This window comes from Merops nubicus, unplaced genomic scaffold, assembly GCF_000691845.1.
Source record: "Merops nubicus isolate BGI_N331 unplaced genomic scaffold, ASM69184v1 scaffold26215, whole genome shotgun sequence".
Taxonomy (NCBI): domain Eukaryota; kingdom Metazoa; phylum Chordata; class Aves; order Coraciiformes; family Meropidae; genus Merops; species Merops nubicus.
The window spans coordinates 1-13,474 of record NW_008608005.1 but is presented as its reverse complement, the minus strand read 5'-3'; the positions used below and the strand labels follow the sequence as shown (position 1 = coordinate 13,474).

The window sequence follows — 13,474 nt, the reverse complement described above, 5'->3', positions numbered from 1 at the left end:
CACAGCAGAGCCTCAGCCCCCCCTCCAAGGGACTCCCCAGCCCCCCAGGATGGGCTCTTGCTGTCAAATCACCACTCCCACCCTGCACCCTGCAGCCAACACTGGAGGGCTGGAGCCCAGCGACTGCTCCTGCTGCATCAGCTCCCACAGCCCAGCCCTGCACCTGCCTGTCCTGCCCCTGTGCTCTGCCCACTTCTGCCCTGGGAGGGGTACTCTGCTAGTGAGGTCCTTCTGCCTGCTCCCCCCTGTGCTGGAGCACATCTGGAACACCCCTGTGCTGGTGCCTGCAGCACCTCGGTGGGGTAGGGGATGGAGATCCATGCAGAAGTGAAGACACCAAGGTTGTTGGGGGGTTAGAAACCATGGAAGCTCACAAGAATATACGAATTTTCATAGAAGAACTGGGGCTTCTCCCCCCGAGGAGGCAGTGGGGACAACAGCCCAGCTGAGGTACATCTACACCAAAGTCCACAGCATGGGGGACAAAGAGGAGGAGCTGGAAGCAGCTCTGCAGCAGGAAAACTACTGACAGCTGCCACCACGGAGAGCTGGGGGCTGACAGAGCTGGAGTGCTGCAGGGGATGCCCTTCAGCTCCTCAGGAGGGACAGAGGCCGTGGGGCAGCCCCACGCCCTAGAGGAGTTTCCACTGCCCAGAGCCTGACAGTCCAGCTGGTGGCTGCTCACGAGTGGGGGCCAGTTCTGGCTGATATTTCCATCAGTGACCTGGATGAGAGGACCAAGGACACCCTCGGGAGCTGGCAGGCTAAGCTGGGTGGGTGTGTTGCTCTGCTGGGGGGTCGGGAGGCTCTGCAGAGGGACCTTTCCAGGCTGGATCCATGGGCTGAGGCATTTTACCCTAAATCCTACCAACCTTCTGCAGAGGGCTGGGGAGGAGCCCGGCAGCTGCCCACCACACCAGGAACCACCTTTGGGAGGACCAGGGAGGAGGAAAGTCCGTGCTGCTTGTAGTGCTCCTAGAAGCTCAGGCTCCAAAGCAACAGGGGATGGAGAAACGTGGTGGGAGGTGATTGGTAAAAGAGAGGCCTGAGGCAGACACTGCACGACCCCACCAGCAGCACCCCCAGAACCACACCCGGCCTCAGCAAAACTGGTAAGCCATTAAGTAGAGAAAACAGCATGAAAAAGAACCAATTGTTTGGCTCAGAACTCTGAGCCATCTAAATTTTCTCTTGTTTACACATACCTCCGTTTTTAATCATAGAAATGTCTAAAAAAAATGCCCATTCCCCTCCCCTCCCCTTTGGTGGTTCTAGAAACCAGAAAACACCCCTTTGTGGTTGCTTCAGAGTTCAGTCCATGGCTGTTCCTACCAGTACAAGGAAGGTGCAGGATGGAAGATCTGGGCACACGAAACACAAACACCACTGGCAGAAGGGACAGTCAACACGCCGGGCTTGGGAACACCAGACAGCAACTTTTTCCACAAAATGTATTGAACAGCACTTGCCCCTTAGCAAATAACTGATCAGAGAAGCTCCAGAACTTGGCGTTTCTCCCAGTGCTGCTCTGGATGTGGAGTCACTTACAGCCCATCCCACCCGAGCCCGTGACGGGTGCGGGGCAATCACCACGGGCACAGCCAAGGGGCCTCCCAGCTCCTCTCGGCACGCGTGTCCCGCTGCTCCTCTCAGCCCTGGCTCACAGCTCAAGTCATCTTCAGCCCGTCAAAGCCACAGAACTTCCACCTTTTCTCCAGGCTGGCCCCAACCCCGCTCAGCTCCTGCCTGAACGTGTTCTGGAGCCGGGTCATGAGAACTTCCACCTCTGCAGTGCAGATCTGTGAGGAGAGAAGGAGAGCGCCGCTGAAAACGAAGATGCTTTTGGTTGAGGAAGCCCTGGAGATGCTGGAGCTCTGCCACAGCGAGTGGGGACACACTCCTCAGCCTTCCCAAGGCCTCCTGCCCGTGGGTGCCCCGAGGGAACCACGTGGGGCAGCAGGAGCTGGAGCAGGGACCGCAGGAAACGGCAGGACCCATCCAACGCTCGAGCGCTGCCCCGGCTCCTGCCCTGCCTGACCCCTGCCCCCCCCACCCCACACAGCCCCCTCCTGAACAGGACCTCAGCACCAGGGTCCCAGCAGAGCCACAGGAGGCTCAGTGAAGGGCTGCAGGACCAGAAATATGGAAAAACTTTGCTCAGAGAAGAGACACAAACAGCCTGCGGCCGAGTTCGGAGAGAACACACAAACAGTGGCAGATGCTGGAGGATAATAAACACTGTGTGAGGGGAGGGTTGTTTGCCTTGGAGGTCAGGAGGGGAAGAGAAACAAAGGCAGCCAACTTCCCCAGAATAACAAAAATACATTTTTAGATGGAGATCTTGCAGATGGAATTCACTGCTGCAAAACCCAGCGAGCATCAAAGGGGTCCCCTGCACGACGGGGGGCACGTGATCCTCTGCAGCACCAGCATCCCCCCAGCTCTGTGCCATGGAAACATCAGGCTCTGCAAGGGCTAAGCCAGAAGCTGGGTGGCTTTGAGCAGCATGATGTAGCCCAAGAGGTCCCTGCTGTTGACTGGATGATCCCTAAAGGCCCCTCCAAGCCCAAACCATTCCAGAGTTCTAAGAAAGTTCACCCTGTCCTTGGTGTGCTTCCAGCAAATGATTCTAGTTCACAGAATTCCAGAATTCCAGCAAGGCCAGGGCTGGAAGGGACCTCTGGGGATCAACTCATCCCAACCCCTGCTCCAGCAGCTCACCCACAGCAGGGTGCCCAGGGTCACAGCCAGGAGGGTTTGGAATCCAGAGCAGGAGACTCCACAGCCTCTCTGGGCAGCTGCTCCAGGCTCTGCACCCTCCCAGCAGAGAAGTTTCTCCTCCTGCTCAGGTGGCACCTCCTGGGTTCCAGTTGGTGCCCGTTGCCCCTTGTCCTGTCCCTGGGCACCACTGAGCAGAGTCTGGCCCCAGCCTCTTGCCCCCTTCAGCTGTTGATCAGCACTGGCAGGTTCTCAGGCCCGCAGTGCTCACAGCAGGAGGGAAGCTCCCACCCCATCCCACCCAGTTGCCCTGGGGAACTGGAAGCACTGGGACACCTACCTTGCTGTCCAGGCGCTGCAGGTAGGAGCAGATGTACTCGATGCTGGCTCCAAAGGGGTGCACGTGAAGGAATGTGGAGATTATTCCTGGGGAAAGGACCACCACAAACACCACTGTCAGGAGAACAGGGCCAGCTGCCAGAAAAGACCGTGCCTTTGGTCCTCCCCAAGGTCCTGTCCCTCTCCAGGCAGAAACCAGCCCGTGAGCTGGCACCAACAGATCCACCTGGATGGCAATGCCCAACCTGCTGTTACACTCAAATCAGGTGCAGAGGGGTGGCTCAAGGAGACCTTGGCTGGCTGACAGAGAACCAGAGAAAATGCCTCATCCCAGCAGGACGAGCATTTCTGTTCCTCCTTTTCAGTGCTCCAGAAAGCCCCAACTCCCCAGCCCTTTGGGCTGAAAAGAGGCCACATTTGGTTGTTTTTCAGCATTAGTGGGAACAGACAAGGGGAAAGGCAACAGAAAGGGGAAGGGATCCCCCTGCACTGCACCTCCATCCCTTCGTGAGCACCCCGTGAAGCTGCAGGCAGTATTTCTGATCCCATCAAGCCCACTCTTCTCTCCCTGCCACCCTTCCCCACCCTTCCTCCCTCCCTGGCTGCAGCTTCTGAAGGCAGAAGAGCTGATCTGCTCGGGGCCCGTGGCACCCTGTGCCTGTGCCTCGCTGCTGCATGGGCCCACAGACATCACCCTCCCCCTGAGGTGCTGCCACGCTCAGACTGACCCAGGCCTGAGAGCCCCTGACCCTCCCAGGACCCGGGGAGGCTGAGGGGGCTCTAACAGGAGGCAGACAGACCTCCTGGAACGTGGTGCCTCCCAGGAGAGCAGCTCAGGCTCCAGCACGTGCTGGCCTGGATGTCACCACACACGAGTGCCCTTTACAGGCGTGTGGCTTTGCACAGCACAGGATTTCCAGGTGCACAAGGGGAGAGCCCAGCCCTGCCACAGCTCGAGGCTTCCCTTGGCTCCAGGACCCCCCCTCCATCTGGAGGTGGCCAGTGGGAGCTGCGTGGCCCCGTGAAGGAAGTGCTGCTCTGTTCAGGTCCCCAGCACCACCAAAAGAACTTACCAACTAGGAGAACTTCTCGTTCAGATTTCACAGGACTATTGCTCAGTGTCTTCTCAGCTGGACACTCCTTCTCCTGGCTGCACGAGCAGACTCTGGACGTGCTGCTCTCCTGCAAGAAAACCCACAGGGCCCCTTGCACACACCAGCAGCAGGGAGGACGTGGATGGAGCAGCAGCTCAGGCAGAGCCCAGACTCTTGTTTTCCTGTTTCTGCCTTCATGGCAGCTTCCTAGAATGGAAGCCTGGCAGTGACTAATTCAGCCACAGATGTTTATTTTTCAGATGCCTAAACAGAGGCAACATGATTCACCAAGTGCCCCGTGGCTGCACCCCGTGCAGGATCAGCCTGTCCTCCACTTGTATTTGTGGTACTCAATTAAAATGGAATTTTACATCATTTATTGTCCTCAAAATAAACACAAGGCTGCCAGGGGCACACAGGGTTGGTGGGTGCACTGCAGGCAGGACTTTCTTTTGTCCAAGTTCTATGCTGAATTCCAGTGGTCGGAGGGCTCCAGGCAGCTATAATGGGAAACAGCTCCAGTGAGAGGGGCTGGGCTTGGGCCAGCAGCAAAGATGGAATGAGGGGTCCCTTGGGTTTGCTCAGCTTCCTCCAGCAGTGCAATTCTCACTGCCCAGGACTGGAACTGCACAGCCCTGGCCTGAGCAGGCTGGGGGCTCCTGCAGGAGAAAGGGAAGGGCTGCACTGGGGAAACATCCACTGGTCCTCCAGCCAGAGGCTGCCAGTGATGGAAAATGGGAGGATCCCAATTTGTATGCAGAGAGTCTGGAGGTACCACGCTCACACACCTCACACCAAGCCAGACTTTAACCACGTGCCTCATTTTACAATGAGGTGTCTTAACTCCTCAGCAAAATATCCTGACTGAGGCAGCAGGAAAACTCTGAGACTTACATTCCCTTGGCCATCAGCTGCATCCCTCTCCTTGTCCTCTTCATCTGCCATGCTGTGCTGCAGGGTGGCACAGGGAAGGAATGGTTACTGAGGCCAGGCTGAGCTCTGCTCTTTGACAGCAGGCACTGACACTCCTGCACTCATCATCACTGGCATACAAAGCCATTTTTAATTACAACACAGTCATTAACTTGCCAGCTGATGGCACAAAAAGGTGGGGCTAAAGGTTGTAAATCTGAGAGCAGAGCTAGGATTTGGCTCTGGGGCCTGCAGTGAGAAGCACTGCACCATGTCTCTGAAATGCAAATGTTTGATGACTGAGACCCTTTTTTTCCCCTTGTCTTTTAAAGATCAGGTTGCAGAAAAAAAAAAAATCCCCTTTCAGCTGCAATACCACTGTCCACTATCATATCAAAGTTAATCTTTCATTTCTACAGGTGCTCATGCAGACTGCCTCACTGGCACCCAAAGCTATTGCACTACCAAAACACAGCCTCCAATGTGGCAGGGAATTTATTCCAGCTTTCCAAGGAGAACTGCTAAGCCAGGGCTTGGCCCCTGCAGCACTCTGTCCTTCACTGTGCTCCTGAGGGACTCCAGGGGCTGTGTTCAGAAGCAGGAAGCACTGGGATGGCACATACCTGCTCCTTCAGGTTTTCTAATAATGTTTCTATTTTCAGTTTGTCTTCCTTCACTTTTTCTAGCTCGGCTTCTCTCCTTTTGTATTCCTCCTGCACTTTCAAAAGGTGCTGGAAAAGAAAAGAGGAACTTAGTTCTTAACCTGCCTTCCCCCTCCTAGTTAATTAACATAAAACAAATAAGGGCTTCTCCATAAGACCAGACAGATCCTATCCAGAACAATTAAAACACAACAAGAAGAAACCTTTCCTACAAAGCCCCATAGAAACATCTTTGCCTGTCAGCAGACAAAAAAAAAGCATGACTTTGTAAACACAGGGCAGTAATTCCACCATCATCAACCCTTCACCAGCCCTGAAATACAGCACGTGTGGGGTGGTTCATGTGTCAGGCTCAGCCAGAGAAGAGCCACAGCCTCCCCTGCAGCTCCTCACTCCAGCACAGCAGCTCCCTGAGCCTCTCCATGCTGCAATGCTTGTCATCACTCTGCCTTCATACCCCAGGGCTGTTACCCACACCAGTGGGGTTTACAAGGACCCAAACCCCTTGAGACTCAGCACAGGGAAACCCCACAGAGCAAGACATGCCCTACATGATTCCATGAGAAGACCAGTAAGGGTCAGAAAAGGGGTCAGAGCACAGGGTCACAGCAAGGGGTCCCACTTTCTTGCTCATGCTGGTAACCAAGGTCTCATGACAGATTCTGATCTGTTTTGGCAGAGGACTTTAGAGCCCTAATGGCTCAATGGTTGGACTTGATGATCTTGGAGGTCCCTTCCAACCTAAAGGATTCTATGATTCTATGTGGTTCCAGAGCAGGTCAGCAGAGACCCACTACTTCAGAGGTCACAGCATGGTCAAGGAAAGAGCACACAAGGAATCCATGAACTATGGATTGTTCCCATGTGACTTTCAGCTCATAAACAACATAAACCATCACTGTTTTGAACGCTTGGTCAGTTGGGGCTTTTTTGGCAACTGGAAATGACAGAAAGTTGCTCCTGTTTGCCAGTTTTGACCCCACTGAAAACCAAAATGCCTTTTGCTGGTGGTTCTGCTCCACATCACAGCCCCTTCTCTCCCACCTTCTGCATGCCCTGCAGAGCCTGCTGCAGGAGCTTCATCTGCTGCTCCCTGGTGGTGTCCTCGTCCCGGGAGGCCTTGCCCTGCTCCTGCCTCAGCAGCTCCACCTCGTTGCGGTAGGCGTCCAGCTGCCAGCGCAGGCTGTCGTTCTCCTCCTTCAGGGCCTCCACCTGGGCCACCAGCGCTGGGGAACGAGCAGGCAGGGACCAGCAGTCAAAGGACAGGCAGCACGTCGGCCCTGGGTGCTCCCCCCAGCGTGCAGTGGCTCCCCCAGAGCTCAGCTACAAACCCAGAGCTCCCAACCGAGGGTCTCCTCGGGACACTCCGGGCAACCAGCACCTCCCAGGGGTGAGGGCAGAGATTCAAGGGGAGGGAAGAAAGAAGCAGAAGACCAAGCACTGCTTATGAGCTGTGAAAAGTGATTTTACCTGATTCTTCTGTTTCCTTCATCTCTGAGGGATCTTCTATTTCTTCATCAGACATCTCCATCTCCTCCTCCCTTCGAATACCCATCAGCTCATCGTTATGGATGTTACGGATCTCCTAAGGGTCAGAAAGCAGAGGGGGGTTTAAATACAGAGCACAGGGAATGGACTGGCTGGAGAACACAACTGCATGGTGCAAGAGGTGAAATGGTTAAAAACCCTGCCACAGACCAGAGGGAGGACAGTGCCCAGCACCAGTCTGTCAGTGCTGCTGGTATGTGTGACCACGAGTCCACCCCCTGACACCACAGATACCTGCAGGAGCAGGGACACCTCCCAGGGGACCCCTTAGGGCTGGGAGACCCTGTCCCTGGCATCTGATAGCTGTGATGAGGCAAGAGATGTTCTACATTACACCTAAAAGTGTATTACATGCTCAAAACATTTCTATTTCTATCTTTATCTGCAGCTATAGCTTATTAGAGGAGCAGTAAGCAGCAGTGTCTGACCCCCATCGACTCACCCACCATCAACTCACTGTTCAGCTACCATCCAGCTACTGCTTAATCACCCTTTGATTACCATTTCATATCACTCCACCATCAATGAATTATCACCTGATCATTGTTCAGTCATCAATAAACCCCTCTTAGTCAGCCCTCAATGGGGACTTCTCTGGATCCACCTCAGGGACGTCCAGCTGGGCTGTGCCAGGGGACATCTCCCTGGCCCCTCTCTCCTGCCATACGTTGTGCCTGCTCCTTCTGAGCTCTGGTCCACGTGGTGGCCACCACACAGGTCCTGCTCCACAGCAGCAGGACAGTCCCCACGGCCTGCAGTGCTGCCTGGCCCACCACACGACCTACCTTAGCCAGGGGCCATGGCAGCTGAACCAGGAACTGCAAGTACCCACACAGACCAAGCTGCCCAGACAGGCTGTGGAGCCTGTTGTGGAGTCTCCTGCCCTGAAGAGATTCCAAATCTGTCTGGACACCATCCTGGGCCCCCTGCTGTGGGCGAGCTGCTGGAGCAGGGGGGTTGGATGAGATGATCTCCAGAGGTCCCTGCCTTGCTGCCACCTCCTGCCCCTTACCAGTACCTGGAGCACTTTGAAGCTTCTCTGCCCCTGTGCCACCCAGAGCTGCTGGGATCCTCTGCACTCTGTGACACAGCCTTGGCCCACATTAGGGGTCAGAAAGGAACTGAGATGCCACCTCCAATGGTGACCCCTGAGCCACCCTAGCTCCTGTGTGTCCTTTCTGCTCAGTCTTGCCCAGCCAGAGCTGCCCAACCCCATCTGCTCCTCCAGACAAGATCCCCAGCCCCATCCTCTGCTCCAGCCAGAGACTGAGCTCTGCACAGATCCACATGAGCCTGCCTGCAAGGCAAGGAAGCACCCAGCTCAGCCTCCCCACCCCACTGCAGAGCAGGACAACCCACAGCCAGTTCTCCATGAAGATGGAGATGTCAAGAGTACTTACTAGAGGCCACCACAGGCAGCCAAGTGTCCCTGCCTGGTGGCACTTCACCATTGGATTATACACTGCAAGAACAGCCACCAGAGAAAAGACAGAGAAGATTGGATGTGAAATAAAATCAACACCCAGCTCTTCACAGATCTTACTCTAACAGCCTGAAGCTTTCAGCAGCTCTGCTCACCAGCTCCAAGCACACGACTGCCAAGAGCAGCCCAGAGGGACAACCACCACGTGCTCAGTGTGGATGAACAGAGACCCTGGGGACAGCAACGGGGAGAGGGCAAGGCCAGGGCAGAGCCAAGTGATGGGCAGAGCTGGCCACGCTTCCAGAGCAACTGCTGCTGCCCTGGAGACCACCCCTGAAAGGGCAGCTGGGTTGGGGGTCAGAGGAACATCTTCCCACTGTCTTTAACTGACTCTGCTCAGCAGCTGAAAGCCCAAAGTGGCTCCAGGCTGGGAAGGCTGCACAGAGCAGAGCACCCAGCAGGGCCAGGCTATGCCAGGGGTCACAGCACCCTGACTGCACCCAGAGAGGACCCCTGGATGGAGAGGAAAGAGCATCACAGAAACCAAACACTTGAGCCAGGCCCTTGGGTGGGTGAAGCACCCCTAGCACGGTGGTTCCCCAGGTCTCAGGCTTCCATGGATTCTTGATGAACTGTCTGGGAAAACCACCTGAAGTCACCCCTGACAAAACCAAAGCCCCTGCCCAGCGTTAGGCTGGGGCACTCCCCAGCAGGTCCCTGCTCCCTGAGCTGCCCACCATCCAACACAGTGACCCACAGGGCTGAATTCTGCCAAAAGCTGCACCGAGAAGGTGCATCCTGTGGGTCCACCTTCCTTTAAGAGAAGGCCCTCAGCTGGGGAGACCAGCAGGCTGAGCCCAGCAGCAAGTACTCCTAAAGAGGCCTCACCAATGGTCTCACAGCCTCTGGCCACGGGGAGGACTTACCTTGGAACAAAAGGCAGCTCCAGATGGAGAGCGTGCTCCCACCCCAGTCACCCTCAGCCACGTCAGTAAGCAGGAAAGGACAGGAGCTCTAGGGCTCAGAGCAGAGGCACAGCCTGAACCAGGCTCCAGACCTGGCTCCTCAGGTGTAAAAGGAACTGTGAGCTCCTCCAGCTGCTGGGTCCCACCACGTCAAAGGAGTCTCACTGCCAGTGCTAAGAACTGATTCAAGCTCCAGCCTACTTTAAAAGCTTAAGGAGCATGAAAAATAGAATTTCTTGCTCTTTGCTTCCAAACTATTCACAGCCCAGGGAGACAATGCTTGTGTCACCACTCTGAGCATTAAGCTTCCTGGGGAAGGGATGGAGGAGTGAGACTGCCCTGACCAGGAGACCCACCCTGGGGCTCTTCCACAGCTCCTGGCAGCCCCCCAAGGCCCAGGAGCACAGCTATCTCCTCCCTTCATTCCTCCTCAGGTCACAGCAAGGTCGAGGTGGGCTCCACTGCCAGCTGCAGAGAGCACTGTGACACCCCCACCACGCAGGTGACAGCGGGTGGCAGGTATCCCACCAGAGACCCCAGGGGAAGCACCTCCCCAGGCCACCCCTTCCCAAGGGACAGCCTTGCTCTGCCTCAGCTCTGCCTTGCTGACACTGTGCCTGAACCCACTAAGAGCTGCTGAGATGAAATCAGGGGCTGCAAACTGTTCTCCTCTTGTGGGAGGAGCAGTTTGAGTGACACGACTTCTTCCATCAGCCCTGTCCTGGTCACCACCCCCTTTCAACCTGTATTTCAAGCCTCTTTAGGGACCCTTCCAACTTAAACTACAATTCCATTCACCACCTTCAATGCCTGTATTTGACAAGCAGTGTCCCTGCCTGGGACAAACACACAACTATGAGAACACCCTCCCTGCAGGCTTGCAGGCTGTCCAGCCACAACTTTAATATATTAAACAACTTTCCACCTCTTAAATCTGTCAATAAAAGTGTGATAAAACAGATCTCTGATGACGTTTAGGGTTTGTTGGTTTTTTGTAAAATATTTCTTTAGAAACCCCTCTGGCTTTAACATTAAAACCAGCAGAAAACAGGTCAATAGTGATCATTACTGTGCACAACTTCCATCAGCACCCAGACCTTGATGTATGGCTGTGAATAACACAGATACTAAGAGAAAAACACATTACCTGTGACACAAGAGAGGAGCAATTCCCATCTGTGGAATGAAGGTGTTGTTATCCACGCAAGCATCGTGCAAACTCAACATCAACATCCTGACACCAAAGAGACTGTGCTGGAGCATCTAACACAATAAAAAGTTACCAACCTCTGCTTGTTTGCACCACACGCTGATGTTCTTACGCTGAGCTTTCGTGAAATGGTCCCAAGCCTTTTGTTTGGAGGCAGAATGGTACACGGCCACTATCTGCTCGACTGTAGTATCAAATCAGCAGTCAAATCAGGCCAGAATATCATCCAGAGAGGGCGAACAAGAGGAGTAAAGGAGTAAAAAAGTGGAATCAGGCAGGTGGTTTGGCCATCCTTTTCTCACAACACTGTCCTACGCTCAGGAAAGGGGCTCAGGGCCCAGGAGGGAGAGTGCCGTGCTCCCCAGCTTCAGCCCTCCTCTTCCTCCAGGACACTTGCCAAGGCTTCTGGAAACCTCAAGCGCCTCTCTTGGACGGGAGCTCACCCAGCAGCAGAAAGCACAGCTACTCAACTCCTTTTGTGGGTGTACTTCTTACAAAATGAAATCAGAAATCAGCTCCCTGCTACTCAGAGGACCCTGACAGTGGCTGAGACACGCGTGGGTGCCCTGCAGAGCCCCTGCACACTCCTGCCTGTCACTCCTTGCTCTGCAGCACTGACTTGATTTCCCTCTGGACCATGGGCCTGTATTTTTTTATTTTTTATTTTTTTACCATGAATAGAACCGGAAATTTGAATTAAAAAAAAATAAAAATCAAGTCTCAAATGAGTAACAGCCAAAATAACTTCATAGAAAAGCAAAAGTCAGGAATGTTCACTATCTAGCCAAGGGGCTCAAGGACTCTTTGTGCAATTGTGGAGAAGTTCCACTGAAAAAAAAAATAAAACCTCTTAAAAAAAAAACAAATTCATACTTAGCAAAGGAAGGATGTGTAAGAGGCAAGGAGTGGTTTGCAGAGCTGTTATAAATCACATCCTGGGACTAATACAGCCCATGCCTCGATTCCACGGCCTTATAGAGCCCCAGGATTTGAAAGGCCCAGGTCTGAGAGGCTCTGCAGCAGGATCCCAGCTGCAGGGGAGAACAGGGTGTTGGGGACACTCTGCTGCATCCTACCTTTGGTGAGAAAATCCTGCACACTTCGCCGAGGCACCACATTACCCAGGACTTACCTTGGCTGTGCACAGCACTCGACTTGAAAAGATCACACAACTACTAAGAGACTATAATTGAAAGAGGAAAACAATTAAGGATTCATTCTCTCCTCCCCCCAGACGTGGACTCTTGCTCCAATAAAAAGTACCACGAGCAACTTTTGCCAAGTTAATGACCTATGTTTAGAAATCAATGGTGGCTGCAGAGAAGCAGTTGCTGCTGCTGCTCCTGGAGCCCTTTTAGCGTGGCCTCTCCAGGGTCTAGAAACAAGGTGTCTGCCCTACAACAACAGGCAACAAACATCCAGTGTGGGAACTCTACTCACACTGAACCAGAATCCCTGAGAGAGCAAGTTTGAACTTCTCCTTGGCTTCCTCCATCTCCTTCTCGTGAGCTGCCTTCTCGTTCACCAGCCGGCGCACGTGGCTGTTGGCCGACTGGATCATGGAGTAGAAGTTGTTGGCAGTCCTCCTGTTCACCTCCCCACGCTCTATCCAGGTCAGCAAGGTCTGGATGGCTTCCAGGAACTTGCTGTCATCTGCAGCAAGGAAGGACACCTTTACATCGCGGGAAGGGGCACGGACCCTTTCCCCAGCGTTGTGGTTTGAGGCTTGGAAGGGGGGCGTGACCTTCCAGCACCTGGGAGGACCCCGGGTGGGGGTGAACCATTGTATTCCCTCCCCTTCCCACACACACTCTGATCAGAGGCAGAAAGTGGGTGTTAATTTCACTCCTGCCTTGGAGCTCGGAGAGGGAAGTTGTCCTTGCACTCCGTGGGACCCTGGAACCATTTCTGAGGGTTTTGTATACTCTATTTTTTTGTATTATTCCCCTAATCTTTGTCTATATTATTCTCCTTACCTCCCTTTTTCGTTTTCTGTTCCTTGTTGAACAATATACTTCATTTTTTTTCCAAAGTCTCGCTCGTGGGGGGGGAGAGGCGAGTCCATAGTTCTGTTCCGTGTGGGGCCTGCCCTGGACCCCTTTTTACACGGAACCAGGACACCCAGCACTGCTGAACTGCTCTCTCAGAGCTCAGCCTGCTTCAGGTGCTCAGCACAGCTCCTCAGAGCAGCGTGTTACTGGCTGTACGACACAGGGCAAGGCCAACGCCGAGCTGATGCTGCACCTCAACAGATAGTTTGCTCCATGAGGAGGACCAGCTGCTAGCAACACACTGGAAAACTTCAAACCCCTATTCAGATGTGCTCTTTCATGAAAAACAACACAGGCCACACGAGTCTTGGGCTTTGAAGGAGGACTTAGGACTGACACCAGCCCAAGCACGGGTTGGTTGCCACTGAAAGACCAGCAGCTCCGCAGCAGGCGCAGCGGGGAGAGCTGCTGTGCGCAGGGTCTGGATGGCCCACGGCCGCCCGGGGAGGGGTCCCGGGCCCAGGGCAGCACCCACCTTTCAGCTTCTCGGCGACCAGGCTGCACTCGTGGTCGGAGTAGTGGCCGACGGGGGGCGGGGAGGGCGGTCGGAAG

General features: G+C 54.4%; 1 protein-coding gene across 1 annotated transcript; it reads right to left on the bottom strand.

Moving 5' to 3' along the window:
* Nucleotides 1-1,667: 1,667 nt before the first annotated feature.
* Nucleotides 1,668-13,470, bottom strand: LOC103772806 (ecto-NOX disulfide-thiol exchanger 2-like; the record flags this gene model as incomplete). The annotated part of the gene is made up of 10 exons (XM_008940148.1): nucleotides 1,668-1,799; nucleotides 3,059-3,144; nucleotides 4,131-4,239; nucleotides 5,046-5,102; nucleotides 5,687-5,794; nucleotides 6,770-6,951; nucleotides 7,196-7,310; nucleotides 10,949-11,055; nucleotides 12,312-12,524; nucleotides 13,398-13,470. Coding segments are annotated over 10 exons (1,182 nt in total), but the record flags the coding sequence as incomplete, so codon positions are not given.
* Nucleotides 13,471-13,474: the final 4 nt, after the last annotated feature.